General features: G+C 40.5%; 2 protein-coding genes across 5 annotated transcripts; both read left to right on the top strand.

Moving 5' to 3' along the window:
• The first annotated feature begins 1,016 nt into the window (after nucleotides 1-1,016).
• Nucleotides 1,017-5,494, top strand: cnr2 (cannabinoid receptor 2). Of its 4 annotated transcripts, none has more exons than XM_051957380.1 (4): nucleotides 1,017-1,136; nucleotides 2,917-2,957; nucleotides 3,139-3,234; nucleotides 3,358-5,494. In XM_051957380.1, the coding sequence occupies exons 3-4, from the start codon at nucleotides 3,165-3,167 to the stop codon at nucleotides 4,446-4,448; spliced, it is 1,161 nt and encodes a 386-aa protein (XP_051813340.1). In that variant the 5' UTR covers nucleotides 1,017-1,136; nucleotides 2,917-2,957; nucleotides 3,139-3,164; the 3' UTR covers nucleotides 4,449-5,494. The 4 variants fall into 4 exon arrangements, with proteins under 4 accessions (XP_051813340.1, XP_051813339.1, XP_051813342.1 ...); XM_051957379.1 differs by having other exon boundaries at nucleotides 2,917-2,963; XM_051957382.1 differs by having other exon boundaries at nucleotides 1,017-2,957.
• Nucleotides 5,495-6,858: 1,364 nt separating this feature from the next.
• Nucleotides 6,859-16,627, top strand: akirin1 (akirin 1). The gene is made up of 5 exons (XM_022204795.2): nucleotides 6,859-7,250; nucleotides 13,073-13,219; nucleotides 14,662-14,790; nucleotides 15,910-15,981; nucleotides 16,090-16,627. The coding sequence occupies exons 1-5, from the start codon at nucleotides 7,046-7,048 to the stop codon at nucleotides 16,098-16,100; spliced, it is 564 nt and encodes a 187-aa protein (XP_022060487.1). The 5' UTR covers nucleotides 6,859-7,045; the 3' UTR covers nucleotides 16,101-16,627.
• Nucleotides 16,628-17,012: the final 385 nt, after the last annotated feature.

The following is a 17,012-nucleotide window of genomic DNA, read 5'->3' as shown; positions in this document are numbered from 1 at the left end:
TTTGAATACATGTTTGACTATTTCAGCTCCGAAATACTGTGCGAAACATTTGAAATGGATGAGAATGCTCTGCTTAAACAGATGGTTTCACTTTAGGAGAAATACACTGATGGGTGTATAAAAGCACAATATAAAATCTATCATTTAAAAATAACATAATAAAGTCATGGCAGTCAAATTTATTATTATTTACTATTATTAAACTTAATTTCCTGTCTATTCTAATACAATCTGACACAGAGGTAATTAAAACCACCTTTTTTTATTATCCTGCCTGTCGTTTCCAATCTACAAAAGGCAAGCAAATTAGGTGTTCTTCCAATCCTTCAAGCAATGTGTTATAAAAATAGCATAAACCAAGTGATCCTACAAGGAAGGGATGTGTGCTGCACATTGTGCGATGGTAGATATTGTCTGTCAAATGAAGATGAGTGGAAAGTAATCAGCAAAAGCAGTGGAAGGAAAAACTGTTGCTGCTCCGATTGGAATAATCCAACGGCAAGATGTATATACCTTGACTAAAAGTTCATTTTTTGACCTTGAGAAACACAGTTTGGCAAAATAATCCTGATTAAATGTTAACTTTGGTTGCAATGGTAAATTCATAGTCTTTCTGTGGTAGCTTATTTGTTTTCTCACCTTTTTTATCGACATGTTTTTCACACCTTACCCTCACACTTTTCGCATTTTACACCCTATCACCCTGCTGAAGTCCTCTCATCCCCAGAGTCTAACATCACTCTGTCTGCTTGAAACATTTTACTATCATCAAGGACACAACACAACTTAATCTCTACTTCAAACGTATGAAAATTTTGGATTTACATCAGCTCAGTGTGGATTTGTGATTGATAGTGGACAACCTAAAGAAAAAGTGGACCTCATTTCAGTTCACTGATCCCAGATGCAGTCATAACCCTTCAAAAGAGCATCTTTTGGCGTCTCTCATCACTCTATTTCTCTCCCTCCCTCCCTCTCTTTCCCAATCCTGTCATCACAGCCTCCCCTCCTTATCTTCTCCCCTCACTTGCGCACTTTGCCACCAGTCAGGTTTGTGTGGTCGTGTTGCTGTTGTTCAGCAGCTGAGAAGGAGACTAGATCAGATCATCAAAGCCTCTGTGAAGCAGAAATATAAGGTAAGCTTTTAAAGGGTTATTTTGTTACAGGAGTGAAATCCACTGATATACAGTGATGAATTTATAATTTTAGATTTTATCTAGTGCTGTATTATATCTGTTATTAGAAATTGGGAAAAAATCTGCTGTCTGAAACTTCTTTCATATAGAAGATGTGTTTAAACTTTCAATTTGTTACTTTTGACCTATTTATTAATGAGTCTACTTTCGGCTGTTATTACTAAAAGATTTCAAGTCGTGAATTTCGTTATTCTACTTATGCCAGAAGCGCTTGTGATATTTTGAAACAATGTGGCAGGTTGCAACAGTGACTCAAGGGGTTATTACCACATCAAATTTCCGTGTGCATGTCACCAATGATGTGGCCAAAATGGATGGCTAAATGTTTTCTTTATTACTGATATTATCATAAATGAAGTCTCAAGTACGCACCACTGCTGCTGCACTCATTTTTGTGAAGACGACTGGTTCTTCAGAGTCAAAACAGAGCACTCTGTCAGTCAAGATTTTCACCACAAGAGATGACAGCCTGAGGTGGTGTAATATCCACAGTACGTGCTCCCGCATGGCTCATAGTTGAATTGAGAAATATTGTCCTTCAACTGAATAAGGGGTTGTGTGGAAAGTAATTGACTTTCACTTCTGCTACCCATATATTTTTTCCATACTTTTCATAAGGTGGTGTCACATTTGTGATGGAAAAACAGAAATAATGATCACTGGGAACAGAGAAGCGGAAAAACAATAGAATGAAGAGCATAGTGAGCTGATTAAATGAAAATATTCCCTATTACATAAGCCTATGGCTTTCCATAAAGCATGTGGAAGTATTTTTATTTACTTTCTCAGCTGCTCTGAAAATACATTTCTTTATGATCATTTTAGATTTCTTATAGTCTGTATATTTCATGTGTTTTGGCCATGTCGTTGCCAGTAAAAGAAACATTTCTCATGTTAAAAGTACTCTGTGCACATAATTACAGGTAACCACTCCGGTTTATCACAGCATTATTTACTTTAATCTAATCCTCTCACATCAGCTTCCCACATTTAGTTTAATCTATTGATGCACTCTACAGGAGCATTGTTCAACTCACTGTTGACCTTCACCCACCCACTATTAAAATACAATCCCCTACAGTTCCAAAAGGGGGCGGTGTATATCCTGTTTAATATGATAAGAAGACAACATGAATTTCCTGTTGAGTTCATCTGTGGTAAACAAATCAACGAAATCACAACCGAAGTCGTCTGGAAAACTAAATCTCATATTAAGTTTGTATACCGGCTGAGATCTTAATGTGATAATTACAAATTGCTGATGGCACTACAGAAAGTTTAGGACATTCTTGTGACAAAAATAGCAATATTTTTTACACAGTGCAGACTATAACTCTAAATGCTTTGACAGTTAAGGGATGTCTTTATTTAAACATGCATGACATACACATGAAAGCACTAAGTTTTAGAATATAGTTTAACTATAAGTGAATCACAGTGATCAAAGTGTTTGCACTCATTCTTTCTGCTCTTTGAATATATAAACTAAATTCCTTCTTTGAGTCAGAAGGGGTTTATGGTTTAAATCATGATCCACCAGGTGACTATCTCTCCTTATCTTCATCTGCTGATAGTGTAATGATCATTGTCTGTTTGTGCTGATCCCTATCTGACTTTCTGTCTTGACTCACAAATGTTAATGTTCTGTTTAAGCTTCAGGATCAATATTGACAAAGAGAGAAAAGTCATCACATTTTCTACTTTACTTGTTTTTCCACAGGAAGTTGGCTGCCTCTTTCACTTAATGTGAAAAGCATCAAGGTGAAGGTTTGTTACTAAATAATAATGTGAAAGTATTTAATTTATTATAACCCTTTTTTCTCATCTGATAATCAGATATGGTAAAATAGGTACATCTGTTCCTTTGGTCCAAGTATACTCAATATGTTTATTGATATGAACACAATAAAACATCTAAATTGTTTACTTTATTAAAATCTAGCATCAATCCAGAGAGTGACTGCTGAAATGGAGGAATGGGTGATTCCCACTTCTTTAGAGCCTGGAGAAGTCAAAGCGAACGCCTCATCACCAATCGGTTTGCAATCTTGAATAAATTTAGAATATTAAATGACAATTCAGTCTAAAGTCAGTACCTATGGTGTATTTAACAGTAGCAGTTTCAGTTCACTCTATCATGACTACTGTGTTTTTCTCACAGTTAACAAGTCTTGCGAGAATCTGGAATGCTTCATGGTCCTCGTTGAAGCAGAGAAGACGGCCATCGGCTCCATCTGTTTCCTGGCAGGTCCTGTCACACTGCTGGAAAACGCTCTTGTGCTGGGGGTGATCGCTGCCACAGCCACATTACGACAGCGCCCCTCCTATCTGTTCATTGGCAGCCTTGCTCTGGCTGATGTCTTCGCCAGCTGCTTCTTCACCACCAGCTTCCTGGACTTTCACCTCTTTCGTCGCAGTGACGGCCCCACTGCCTACCTCTTCAAGTTAGGTGGTGTCACCATGGCCTTCACAAGCTCAGTGGGGAGTTTGCTGCTGACTGCTCTGGACCGCTACCTCTGCATCCACCAAGCGTCCAGCTATAAGCTGCTGCTAACCCGCCGCAGAGCCCTGCTGAGCCTTCTGCTTCTCTGGAGTGCCACCACCTTCATCTCCTTCTTACCTCTGATGGGCTGGAGGTGTCCCACAGGCCTCACCCCATCCTGCTCACGCTTGTTTCCCTACATCAGCAAGGGTTATCTGGCATGCTGGACCAGCTTCATCCTGGTGCTTCTAGCCCTCATTTTAGGAGCTTATGCGCTCATCCTCTGGAAGGCCCACCGCCATGAATCCTCCATGACCAGCCTCCAGGGAGCAGCGGGGACAGGTCATGCCCGCATGAGGATGGACATCCGGCTTGCTCGTACATTTGGACTCATTCTGCTCATTCTGGTGAGCTGCTGGCTTCCTGCCCTCTCCTTCATGCTCGCTGATGTCTCCATATACCTGACCCATAACCAACAGAGAGCCTTTGCCTTTTGCAGCACCCTCTGCCTGGTCAACTCTGCAGTAAACCCGCTGCTTTATGCCCTGCGCTGTCGAGAGCTAAGAGTCGCTCTGCTGCAGTTCCTACAAAAGCTTTGCGAGTCTGGGAAGTGTAAAAAATCTACAGTGGATCCAATCCCTGGATTACATTCTGTAGAAACTAACAACTGTACTGTCTTCACTGAGGATGAGATGCCTCGAGCCAGAACCACCCGACTTAACTCCATTTCTGAAATGGTAAAAAATCAACAACTGAACACGAGCAAATAAAGGAGGCGGAGAAGTGAAATGAAGCAGAAGCAATACAGAGAGTAAAAATGTTGTGTCTATGTAAGTGTGTTGATGGTGAAAAGAACAATGGAATGTAAATATAGTTATCAGTAAGATCATCACAATCACTGTAGATTAAGAATGAAATGCACATATCTAAGAATCGGATTTATTGCCATCGAATGATCAGTGCTGGAAGCTTTAAAGTTGCTTTTTGGAATAAGACGTATATGTGGTAAAGACTATTAAACAGTAAATTTTGAGTATTTTTCATAAAAGTCTGAACACATTGACTTTTAATTGCATGGATAATAATAAAAAGCAAATAGTGCTCACACAATTATCACAGAGGGGATTATATAGAATACAGTTAAATGTAAAGTTTTACTGTTAGTACTACATTATCAGTTGTGATTCTGAAATATACTGAAACTAGGACACAAGGACTTTCATTCATCATTTTTGTGACAATAGCTAGGACTGGAAATGTTCAGTGTATGTGCTGCCATTTAAAAAAAAAATTGAGATGATGCAGTCGTTTCACCCTTAACCTTTGACCTCTCTGCCACTATGTCAATGCTGTAACACTCTCACACCTACGAAATTTTGCGCCCCGTGAACTGAACTGCTGACTTTTTAGGTTCACCAAACAGCAGAAAGGCGGGTTTGTTGTGAGTGTGCTTCTTTACTTTTGAATGTGTGACCCCGAGCGTGCAGGAACAGAGGATCCTGTGGGTTGCCTAGCCTAGCTGCACATGGAAGCCAGAACCTCACAAAAGCCCCAGTGCACAGGAGAATTTCACACAATGTTCACCGAATGAATCCAAGCAGCATGCCGGGGTGAATGGGGCTCATGCTATGACGAGAACGAGCACAGACACTAGAACAGTCGTAACAACTGGCAGCTGCAGTCGAGCACGTGCATTTGCATTCACAGAAAATAGATAAACACAAATAAAACACTTGCCAATTTTAGGTTGTTTGATACTGTTGTAAACACGTGTTTCAAGCATCATGTGAACTGATTAAAGATAATATTCAGTCTCTGTTTTGAGTCTTTCTGTGTTTCCTTAATCAAAATGAAGTGACAAAACAGGTTTGTGATTTGGTATTTGTGATGATTTTTATTTAATTTCTGTGTCAATCATTGTATCAATTTTCAGGGTGGATCTTTGGGGCCATTTTAAAAAAAATCTAAATGACTGGAACGATTTGTAACTGTCAGGCAGGAAATGGCATATGGGGAATAGAAGGAGTCTATGGCATTTCGGCACATAGTACAAGGAAAAAATGTGTCAGCTCAGATGGTACATATTAATATTTCTGAGATGGACACAAAAATATAGATATAAGCTACAATAAACTATCTAAAGTTATTTTGTGTTCATTTTTTCCCCAATTCAGTATGGAATAAAAGTAATGGCAACATAATATTTATCTTGCTGGGATTTATGTACAGTCATTTATTGTGTATTAATAAGGCAGCAATTACCTTTTTAATCACAATAACATTTTTTTCCAGCAGAGTTTATGTCATCTTTAGTATTTATTTTCAGAGAAACTCCTTGCATATTAAATAAATGTCATGAGCCATTTTAAAACAGCAGTGTGTAAAATCTAGAGAACCTTAAAAATGGTTATTGATGCATGTAATACAACAGGAGTGCCGTGCAGCTTGTAGATAATGAATTGAAAGTAGACACATTACAGATCCCTGGAATGAATCACGATTCAGTGAATAAATATATAATAAAAACTAGAGTTATGATGCTTTAAGATGCAAACCATTACAAAGCAGACTATCTCAGCACTGAGTGGAAATGTTTTCGTGCAGTGCAAGCAAAACAATGCAATTTCTCTTTTCAGTCAGTGTGAGCTCGTTCCCTAACAATCATCTGCTGCTCGATTCCAGGTCATCATGACTGTGCAGCCGCATTTATCCACTTAGTATCCATCAGTGTCACGGGCTACAAGCAGATTTTGGGTTCTGTTTGCAGAAGAAATGGGACCGTTTAATGTGGAGCCAACTTGTTGTTGACAGACGGCAAATAAATGATCAAATCTACCTTCTTCTAAAGAAGATTACAGTGCAGAATCACTCTAAAGTCCAGTTTTAATCTACCTGGTTTACCTGATCACCACCAGCAGCCGTCTCGTGAACCTTCAATTTGAGTTCAGCGGAAAGCGATCAACAACAATAATAGGGTTGGACGACCGGAAATCGTAGCGTAAGAATAACAAAAGCGAGAAATAAGTCACAATTTATTCCATTAATAGTAAAATATTCCGATTAAAAGGTGAGTGGCATAACAAAAAGGTGAAAATAAACGAACAATGAAAAAATAATCTCATGTAAACATTTGAGAACCCCCCTCTTTTCCGCAATGGTAGGCACCACCATTGTGACGTTTTAAAAATTCAGCAGGCACGGTCGGCAGTTGGCTTACTACTCAGAGAAGAAAATCCGTTGTTGTGGAGAGGAAGAAAGGCGAAGAAGAAATTCGAGGGACGTTTAACGTACAAACAACGACCGTTAAACCCCATTTTTTGCGGGTTGTTTATCTCTCACTTATTTTTTTCCGTTTTGTTTAGCGAACATGGCTTGTGGAGCTACGTTAAAGCGGTCGATGGAGTTTGAGGCCCTCCTCAGTCCCCAGTCTCCCAAGCGGAGAAGGTGCAATCCACTACCGGGGACTCCTAGCACTCCGTCCCCGCAAAGATGCAACCTCCGTCCCCCAGTCGACAGCCCGGCGCATTCGATGTCCCCTCCTGCCATTGGAGGCGAACACAGGCTCACCCCAGGTATAAAATTAAAGCAAATTTGACGTCTTTTTCTGCGTTTCAGGGTGGGTGTCATGGGGGAGGGGGTTTGGGTGGAGTGGAATGGATAGCTAGCTACTTGAGAGAATCAGGATGGGGGTTGGAGGCTAAACGTTAGCCTACATAAGCTAACGTCAGGAAGGGGAATGTCGTCGCTAAGTTACCGTCAGAGATCATTTTAGTGATCGTAATAAATCAGTACACCCAGAAAAGTCTAAGTAGATCAGTGAACTATTCGTTTGTGGCATCTAGCCAGCTCTGTGTATTGTTTCCTATTTGGTCGAGCTAGCTTACATCGGCTAATGCTGATTTGATTATGAAAGTATCAGATTCTTAGTTTTTTACCTTGCTTATTCACATAGCATTTCTAGCACTGGGGAAGCTAAATAAACACTCCCTTTATCAGCTTTGCCTAATCAGTCTTCAGCTATGGTACCACATGAATCCAGTTATTGCGTGTGTTTAATTTAACTTGGGTTTGCACACTGATAATGATCAATAAAAGACCCTGCTTATTTTTATTTTTTTTATCACCTGGGCTTGTTGGCTCTCCAGTAGACAAATGGCATCACAGTAGCAGCCAGATCATTGCAGGCTGTTAATTAGGAGCTGCCAGGGTAATGTTCCTTGGCTTTAGTGCCACAATTGTCTTTCACTGAAGTGGGGCTTACCATTATACGCCACAACCATTTCTTTTCCTCCTCAGGCCTGGAAGGCATTGTTCATTTCCTTTATGCTTGAACTCTACTCTCCCATTGACTTGAAAATTCAGCTCCAGTGAGAGCATTGGACGGTTGTGGGGCGCACAAGTAGACACAAGATAATTACCGAGATGTCCCCTCTGCAGTCCAGTGGCTTATTGTATGTGCCAGTCTGAGATTTGGCAGCATGACAGCTATATGGCCTAATCATTGTGCTCTTTGAATTTAAATTAAAAGCTGCTGGATGTCCTTGAAATTCTAAGATTACTTCACCCCTGCAAAAACTGATGATTACAAGATAGAGGTAGCTCTGTTTGTGCAAAGCTACACTGATAACTACCAGATAGTCATTATGTGTACCGATTAGAAATGCATTCTAGTCATATTTGGTGCCAGCTAGCCCTCCTGGCATTATGTATTGTCTTCCATTTTGCCACGGACTATTCCAGTGACAGTGAAGGATTCCTAAATGCACGGATACATTCCTAGTATTCAGTTTAATTGGTAAGAAACCGCTTGGAGAATGAGTGTTTTTATTTATGAGTAAACCATCCTTCATATTTACCCAGTGGTTGTTTTTTGACCACTTGTCTCCTTCAATAAACTAATTCTAAAGAGGCTTAAATGTTTCATCCTCCCTTTTGAATGTCTTGGATTATGAAATGTATAATCATCTAAAAACATCCTCTGTTATTAGTATTCTGTTAGAGAACATAGTTTTCATTAAAACGATAAACTAGCAAGAATCACAGTGTGCACTGTGTGCTTGTCACGTCTTTTATTAAGCAACAAAACTGGGTCTCAGTTGTTCCTGGTTTGCACTGTAAGAAAACAAAAGCATATCAAGGTGCAGATCATTGCGTGATGAAGCTTGGGCACGCTCCTAGTGAGCGCCAGCGAAGCTTTGCTGAGAGCATTGAGACACATAGTTGGAGGTGTTGATGGAGATGTCGTCACAGTTGGCTTCTTGTAAAACCTTCTTGTTTATGCTTCTTTGTAACTCTTATTGCGATAAACCAAAGATTCACGATGATACAGGAGTACTTTTGTTTCTAAGAACATACAGGACAGCTTCATGTAGCTAAGGAAACCTGGAGGTGAAGACAGCTTTTTTGTTGTTTCTTTTTTGCCTGTACCATTTATGCAATAACCAGCAATCGAGTGGTGTTCATAGTGTAACTATGTAGTATATTAGGACACAAAATGGATCATTCAGATAAGTTTTCTTCAGGTTGTCTGATCCGGCATTGCTTATTTAGCTCAAACTTTATGTTCAGAGCCCAGCAGGTCTCTTGTGTGTTCCATTTCCGCCTGCCTAGCAGAATTAGAGCACAGCAGCTGCAAGGTTGAAGTCGTGTAGTTTTGTCTGCTTAAAACACGAGGTCCAGATACCTGGCATTATGCTCACCTTCACCGAAAGAGGCCCCCCATGGGAGTGGCACTGAAAGCCTGCCTTTCTGATGAGGTTTGCCAAGTGAAAGCAATTTTGTATTTAGCAAAAGGTCAGCTGTCATCCCTCCCACCCAGCTCTACCCACACATGCTTTCCAGCTAGTCAGGTTTGCTTGTGGAAAGCAAGTCTGTGTGTGCAGGCGAGACATAAGGATCTGTCACTGCCAAAGTATCTCTGGGTAATTGTTTCATAATGTAGATAAGATCACCCCCTCCCTTCTCCTTTCCCTAATTCTTGTCCTGACAGTCAGGGCTTGTGCTTTGGTAAAAATCCCCGCATTGACAGATGAGCTTTGTGTTTTCCTGAACATGATGTTACCTACAAGGCTGAAACGGCGCTGTTATGGTAGGTTTAGAGCTTGGACAGAAAGTTTCACAGGCCATGGGTCAGACATAAGCTTGGGTCAAACTAAAATGTTGAAGTAATGCAGTTCTGATTCGTAGCTTGTTTTCTGGTCAAGATGCTCTTGGTGACAGAATAATGGTGGATTTCATTCATGATGAAATAAAATAACTCACTTTATTCTTCACAACACTATTCATTGGCAGCTTATCAAGAGTATAGTAAGCATAGCTGTGTAGCTTTCTTCAAGAGGATATTTGCGTTAAATCTGGACTATTTGAACTCAATTTCTGTGAACTTAAATCAAGACAAAGGCGGATGTTGGAATGTGGGTCACTGAACGATACATGAGCCCCACCACAGTTGATTAGACAAGTCTGGAAATCATTCCTTCTTCCTGGTGGTTTATTGTTCAGTTGCTGTTTCCCATTTTTGCTGTTTTCAAACCAATAGCGGTCAGTCTTAATTTCTTTACTGCACAAGGACAACTTGAACTTACCAGTAATACATCACAACCGACTTCCTTGCATTTGGGACATTCGAAACCCGCCTCCCCCCTTAGTCCCTTAGCAGTGGAGGGTGAAATGAAATGAGTCAGCTTTGTTTTCTCCCCACTACCATGTCCAATCTATCTGGCCGATCTCCTGTTGTATTCACCGTTTGGCCTGTGCCTAAGCCTTTTAGCCGAGGCTTTCTCCGCTGTGCTCCCCTGGCTCCCGGAAGTCTCTGTGATTGATTGCTTTGCCTGGATGTGGCAGGGTCATTGTTGCCAAGCAACGCCCGCTGTTGAGCTACTAGTAGTTGGCAGAGCTGAAAGTGACATGCAGTAGGAGACAGTTTTCATTTGTCATTCAGATAGACGGACTTGGGAGTAGTGTTATCTTCTTTCAGTAATGATTGTCCAACTAATTTACCCTACCTTGAGTCAGAAATCTTGGCTTGCTGCTTTCAGTTTTGATAAATGAATCGGTACATTCTCGTACAGGAAATGCGCGTTCAGTCCATTAGACCCATTCTAATGATACACCGTCACATGTAAATCCTCTGTTGGTGGCCGTGAGAGACAAAAGTCTGCAAGTGTACTTCATTCACATCAACTCAGTTGGGACACCAAACAAAACAGGTTTTGGTTTTAGTTCTGTCTCCATCCAGCATCTTGCTTTGCTTTTGCCAAGCATTCAAACAGGTTTTCTTTTAACAACAATCACATTCAGCTCACTTTTCTTAAGCAGGGGTTCCCCCAGGAAATCATTGCACAGAGGTAGTATGACCTGCAGAACAAAACAAAACACTCTGCCTGTTTCTGCTGCACACACGAAACTCCACATATTTGAAACGGCATCAGATTGTTACACTTGGGAAGCTGGAATATTTTTCTTGAGAAATGGCTTCAACAATTTAATGACTCTCAGAATGATTGTAGATTTTTTGTCTGACTGCGTACTAAGCAGCTCCTTTATTTAACCCCAGCTGTGGCCCCTGTGTGACTTGTAGATGATGACGTTCTGTCTGCGCTGTCATGGTTTGCTAAGTAGCAGCTAAACAAACCGACCAAGTCAGATTACAGTCTTGTTAATGCTGAGAGGTTCTCGGGGGCCGGGTCACATTCTGCCAGAAGAGTGGTCTCTGTTTCAGCTCCACTTCTAATGCCCAGCCATGTACTGTATAACACGGGTTCCTTAGAGTACTCTGGGGGGGGGGGGGGGGGGGGGGGGGGAATTCTGCTTTATTCACCAGTCCAAACAAGCTTGCTGTCAAGCAAGCTGAAGTAGCAGCGTGGTTTCTCACTTTTCTCCGCCCAAGATAAATGAGGCACAGTTTCTCAGATAGAGGTGCAGCATGTGCACAAACGTGACTCTCTGTTTACATTGAGTAAGATAAAGGCCTTTTTCTGAATTTGGTTATCAGCTGCAGTTGAGGCCGTGGTGTTTGTCGCTTATTTTTCTCAGTGCTTTTTTTTTGTTAAACCTTTCTCCTCGTAATAAGATATGTGTGAGCAGGTTTTGGCCTGTCTTTAAGCTGTTTTGAGAATGGACAGCAGGGAAGCAAGTATGAGAGGACAAAAACTTAGTTACTGTGCTAGGACCTATGATCACTTTACATCAATGTTACTGCAGTGTGTTTTAAGTCTTCACCTGTGATTTTACAAGTCTGACTATGAATTAGTGGTGTGTTATCGATTGACCTTATGCGATCATGCATGACCAAGAATCATTAAAAACTTTGACACATCAAGTGTTTACCATTTTCTCTAATAAGCTATTATAAATAATCGATTGTCAGAATAGTAGCTGATTATTATCTTTTGAAATAATTGCACCATACAGGTGACTTCTGCCTAAAGAGTTGATTATCAAATGAATTGACAAATTTTATAGGGTTGTTCCTTACGGTATGTTGCCGGCTAATAGCTGTAGTTCACACGTTTCAGTTCAGTAAGTAATCAAGTTTTGTATATAGTGAAGCAAGTAACACAGTGTTTATTACAGATTAGAAGAAAACGGCTCTTCTGACAAAAATCTGTTTACTTTGCACCTTAAATATCTGTAGAACTACTAAACAGGCCTTCAAGGAACAAGAGGCTTTTACTTTGCTGCAGTCAAGTAAAGAATGTGATTTATGTTGTAGCTTATCCCGGAGCCTTTTCAGCAGCTGCAGCTGAACACGACGCCGACGTCATGAAACAGAAGTGAAAGTGATCGTCACAAGATGATAGAAATGCTGCGTCAGTTGTTTCTAATGTCAGTCTTTAATGCTCATAATTCATACTTTGGAGCCCATTTTAGCTAAGGGAGAACGCACTGGAAGAAATCCTAGTTGTAGCTGGACTTAACAGAGCTCGATGATCGTGCCTTCCCATGTCCATTTTCATGCTGGAATGCACTCAGCTTTGAATGAATGTGGTTGGTGTAGAATTGAAAGTAGACACATTACAGATCCCCGAAATGAATCACTGCTCGATTCAGTGAGTAAATATATAATAATAAAACTAGAGTTATGGTGCTTTAAGATGCAAATCAAAGGCTGTTTTTCAGTATCGGTATAAAGAATTGAACAGAACACTGCAGATTAGAATGCTGACATTTTGAAGTTTGGAGGTTTTGTTACAGGAATTGGAACTCAACAGCACATACGTTTCAATGTTGTACATTGTTGAGAGGCCTGGGATGCATTTTCTCTGGTCGCCTTCAGTGTTCTTTATTGGGACCACCGTTCATATTTTGCCAAATTTCCCATTGGTTGCCACATGTGTGAGCAAATGTCCTCTCTGGCTTGTTTATTGACCTCGTTCCTGTTTGCTCCCTGCAGAGCAAATCTTCCAGAACCTCCGTCAGGAGTACAGTCGGATCCAGAGGCGGCGGCAGCTGGAAGGGACCTTCAACCAGACGGAGGCCTGCAGCTCCAGTGATGTCCCCAGCCCCAGTTCCTCTCTCAATGCTCCCAGCTCCCCACCAGGTAAGAAGGTTTCATAGACGGTGCACAGAACCATAACTGTTCTTTATGTATGCTATCCTCAAGTTTAAGGATGCTGTTCACATGTGAACAACCAATACACACATGCCTGATTGTCTAAGGTCAGTTGTTGGGGTATTTCAGATATTTTTTCTTTTTTTTAAAAGAATGATGTGCCCTGAAATGTTGAGCTTTTATGAATCAATGTAGAGATTCTGATAATTTAAGTTCTTTCTTTGAGATGGAGTTTATCAATGACATGACTACTTGTGTAGTTCTGGTTGGGAAATATTCAACACAAAGTGATGTCAAGACTGTCAAATGGTACACCAAAATGTCTGTAAGTCAGATTTCAGGGCTCAATGTTATTCCAAAAAACATTTTCTCAAGTCAGCTCAAGTCTCAAGAGGCATAGTGCTGCTGCTCAACACAACAATCAGAAGGACAGACAAACTGGGATTCCAGATGTGAGTTTGTAAAAGATTTGTAGCTTTCAGCGCTACATCCTCCCCACTGCTGTAATAACGATGTTTTCTCATGTAATTTTAGTGTTCAGTTCTAATTTATCAGAATAGTGTTTCATATAGTGAATGTTTCAGATGGAACATGAATTAAAAACAAAAAACAAACTATGCTTGAACATCTAAATGGGATAACAAATCCAGCAGATAAAGTATATCAGTAAGTCATGAATGATTACTGTGTAATCTAGCTGTTATTCATGTAAATGCTTTAGTCTAAATTTAGACTGAGTTGCCCTCAGAGAGCAAGCTGATATATATATTTTTTTATTTCATGGCTCTTTAAACTTTGTTAAAATCAGATTATACCCAGGCACCTTAAATGCGTGTTGGTTGTACTGGAATATTTCAGCCCATCTTGTGTTCTATTTGCTTTTTAACATCTACTTCTCTTTCGTAGCAAAGCAACAGTGGGACATTTTGATGTATCAAACACAATTTTGCAGTTAATGTGCGAGATGTCATGAAAGCCCCAGGCCTTCAGGCTCCTGTGCCGTTTAATTCTCTGCAGGATGGTCTCGTAGATCACAAAGACTGCGCTGTTACTAACCCGGCCTCTTTCTGTCTCTGAGGCTGCCTTTAAACCGTCATCCTGCCTCTACCATCCTCCACTGTGATTTACAAACATTTTAGTCTATCCAGCTCATAGCAGACCTCAAAGACCGCTGGGTAATGAATCACCGAGCTCAGCCTGGCTCCGGTTGCAGTTGCAGAGACACTGGGGAGACTCACATTAGTGCTGCATGACCCTGTTGGTCTTGCAGAGGTGAGGGAGGACAGAAAGCAAAGCAGTAAATTTGCACCTGGCCGCGGACCTATAACTGCAGAGAGGACGCTTCTGTCTCTGTGACTTATTCCCGCACCGGGGATCTGAGTGAGTCAGCCTTTTTTTTTATAGCCGATCTTGATTTTTGCCTTTCTCAGGTGCCTCAAGGAAGGACCAGCCCTCGTTTACGCTGAAGCAGGTGAGCTACCTGTGCGAGCGCCTGCTGAAAGACCACGAGGAGAAGATCCGGGAGGAGTACGAACAGATCCTTAACACAAAACTTGCAGGTAAAGATCACCTATTTCTGAAAATGACCTTTAAAACCAGATCACTCCAATGTCAACACTCGTAGCTCTTGAAAGCTGCACTTTCTTACAAGTGTCACAGTGTAATGGAAACATCTGCTCCATTCCTCATGTCAGGCCATGTTGGCATCCGTTGTTTCCACAGAGTTTATGTAGGTTTGAAAGTGCCAAGGCTGTAAACTGGCACTGGATGACTCTGTATGATAGCAGCTGTAGTGGAAAAAGTGCAGTAAAACGGTATTAAGATGGTACATTTTAAAAAGAAACATTTTGGCTCTGTCTCCACTAAGCTGCTGTTACAAGGCTTGAGCTTGTCAGACAATCCAGTATGTGTGCATGAGGTCTGTCAGTGTAGGTTAAAGTTAAAGGTGTAAGCGTTTGCCACCTCAACCTTTCATAAAGGCAGTCAGCATTTTTTGGTGGAAAAAAGAAATGTTAAAAATGTTTCTTTAAGAACATTCGGGGGGGAAAAATCAACCAAAATCCAGCGAATTTCGCTGGATTTTGGTTGATTTTTTCCCCCCCGAATGTTCTTAAAGAAAATATCGGGACTTTTATTGAGATATATATGTAGTCAATTTTAGGATTTTTTTTTTTTTGGAAGATTTTTACTCATTTTTTGAAAATATTTACAAGGATTTTCTTGCCAAAGTTGGGGGATTTTTTTAAAAGGGAAACTTTTAAGGAATTATTGGAATTTTCTTCCTGAAGGTTTTGCAAAATTTTCAGAAATTTGGGGAAATTTTTTGCTGAATTTTAGGGTTTTTTCAGACAAGGAAACAACTTTTTTGGTGCCTGTAAATGAGGACAACAAGAGGGTTAAGCATCATGAAGGTTCATCTTGTCAGACAGCTTCCTGTTTGTAAAATAACGATTTGATCTGCAGTTTGACGTTGGCTGCTGGTTTATGAGCAACAGTTGTTCTTTTTTCTGGCAACATAAATAGAACTATGTTAATGGGAACAACTGCTGTACATCAGATACAATACAGATGAGGATCAGCTGTCTTCCTGTTGGCAGGTGTGAGCAGATACCTTTCTAAACAGATCCGCATCTTCATCTGCGTCACACACCCTCACCATTACCTTCTTCTCTTTCCAGAACAATACGAATCTTTTGTGAAATTCACACAAGACCAGATCATGCGAAGATACGGAGCCCGGCCTGCAAGTTGTAAGTCCAACTTTCTCTGTCCTAGTATAAATATCTGTATTTAGTCTGTGTTCTCAGTTGGAAAAAGGATGATCTCATTTATAATATCAATCATCTCATGTGTTCCAGATGTCTCCTGAGCTCCCATCAGCGAGATCCCAGCTTCCCCCTCACAAGATGGCTGCTCTTCTACTGCCTCCTTCCAGTTGATTTACATTTTATTTCCCTAACACACCCCTCCCCTCCCTTCTCAAACAGTTGGGTGCCATGGTTTATCCACTTTTTAATCCAAAAGTTGGTTTCTTACTTCAAAACTATTGCTGCTGGCCAAAAGTTAGAAGAATTTAAAAGATAAACTATGTATGAAGCCCGCCTTTTTTCATCCCTCTGTTTTGTTTTTTTTCTCTCTCTCGTCGATTTGCTCTTTCTGGATATCCTGACTAAAGCAGATGTGTGTCAAATCTCTTGCCGGCGCTGTAGAAAAAGCTTATTGGCTCGTGATCATTCTGTTATAACCATTCAGCAGCTGTATTTAATGGCTCCTGCTTATCACCTCGCCCCTCTTTTCTTGCCTCTTCTCCCACGCCTCTTCTCCCTCCTCACAGCTCTTTACCTGAGAATGTGGATTTTTCTCCCTTTTGAAAAAAATAAAAGTTCCGTGACTAAAGTTTGTTGTCTTGGATGTTTGTTTATAGCAAGATTTGTATATTTAGTAGTTCGTGTAATGGCCAAAGCCATCACGTTAGAAGGTCAACATAGTGGCCACTGTGGATCGCTGGGATTTAACCTAGGTTTAATGGATTTTAGATGCTCAAATTTAATTTTTTCTGTCCAATTAATGGACTTTTATCTTGATTTTAACCAATTTTCACTACAGCAGAAATCGTCAACTGGCAGAACATAAATTTCTAAATGATACATTTACAGTTTTTTATGCAAAAAAATCCCTTTTTAGTTAAACAGAGTGCAAACTAAATATGTGTGGGTTTTGGGTGTAACGTCAGACATTACAATACATTTGAAGCTGTCACATTTTGGCTTTAGATATTTTG

This window comes from Acanthochromis polyacanthus, chromosome 12 (genome assembly GCF_021347895.1).
Source record: "Acanthochromis polyacanthus isolate Apoly-LR-REF ecotype Palm Island chromosome 12, KAUST_Apoly_ChrSc, whole genome shotgun sequence".
In the NCBI taxonomy this organism is placed as follows: Eukaryota; Metazoa; Chordata; class Actinopteri; family Pomacentridae; genus Acanthochromis; species Acanthochromis polyacanthus.
The sequence above is the reverse complement of the archived record's forward strand: the minus strand, read 5'-3'. Positions and strand labels throughout refer to the sequence as shown.

Coding starts and splice junctions, on each gene's coding strand:
- akirin1 (XM_022204795.2), top strand. CDS start 7,046: ATGGCTTGTGGAGCTACGTTAAAGCGGTCGATGGAGTTTGAGGCCCTC. Junction 13,220..14,661: donor TGCTCCCAGCTCCCCACCAG/GTAAGAAGGTTT, acceptor TGCCTTTCTCAG/GTGCCTCAAGGAAGGACCAG. Junction 14,791..15,909: donor CCTTAACACAAAACTTGCAG/GTAAAGATCACC, acceptor TTCTCTTTCCAG/AACAATACGAATCTTTTGTG.
- cnr2 (XM_051957380.1), top strand. CDS start 3,165: ATGGAGGAATGGGTGATTCCCACTTCTTTAGAGCCTGGAGAAGTCAAA. Junction 3,235..3,357: donor GAACGCCTCATCACCAATCG/GTTTGCAATCTT, acceptor TTTTTCTCACAG/TTAACAAGTCTTGCGAGAAT.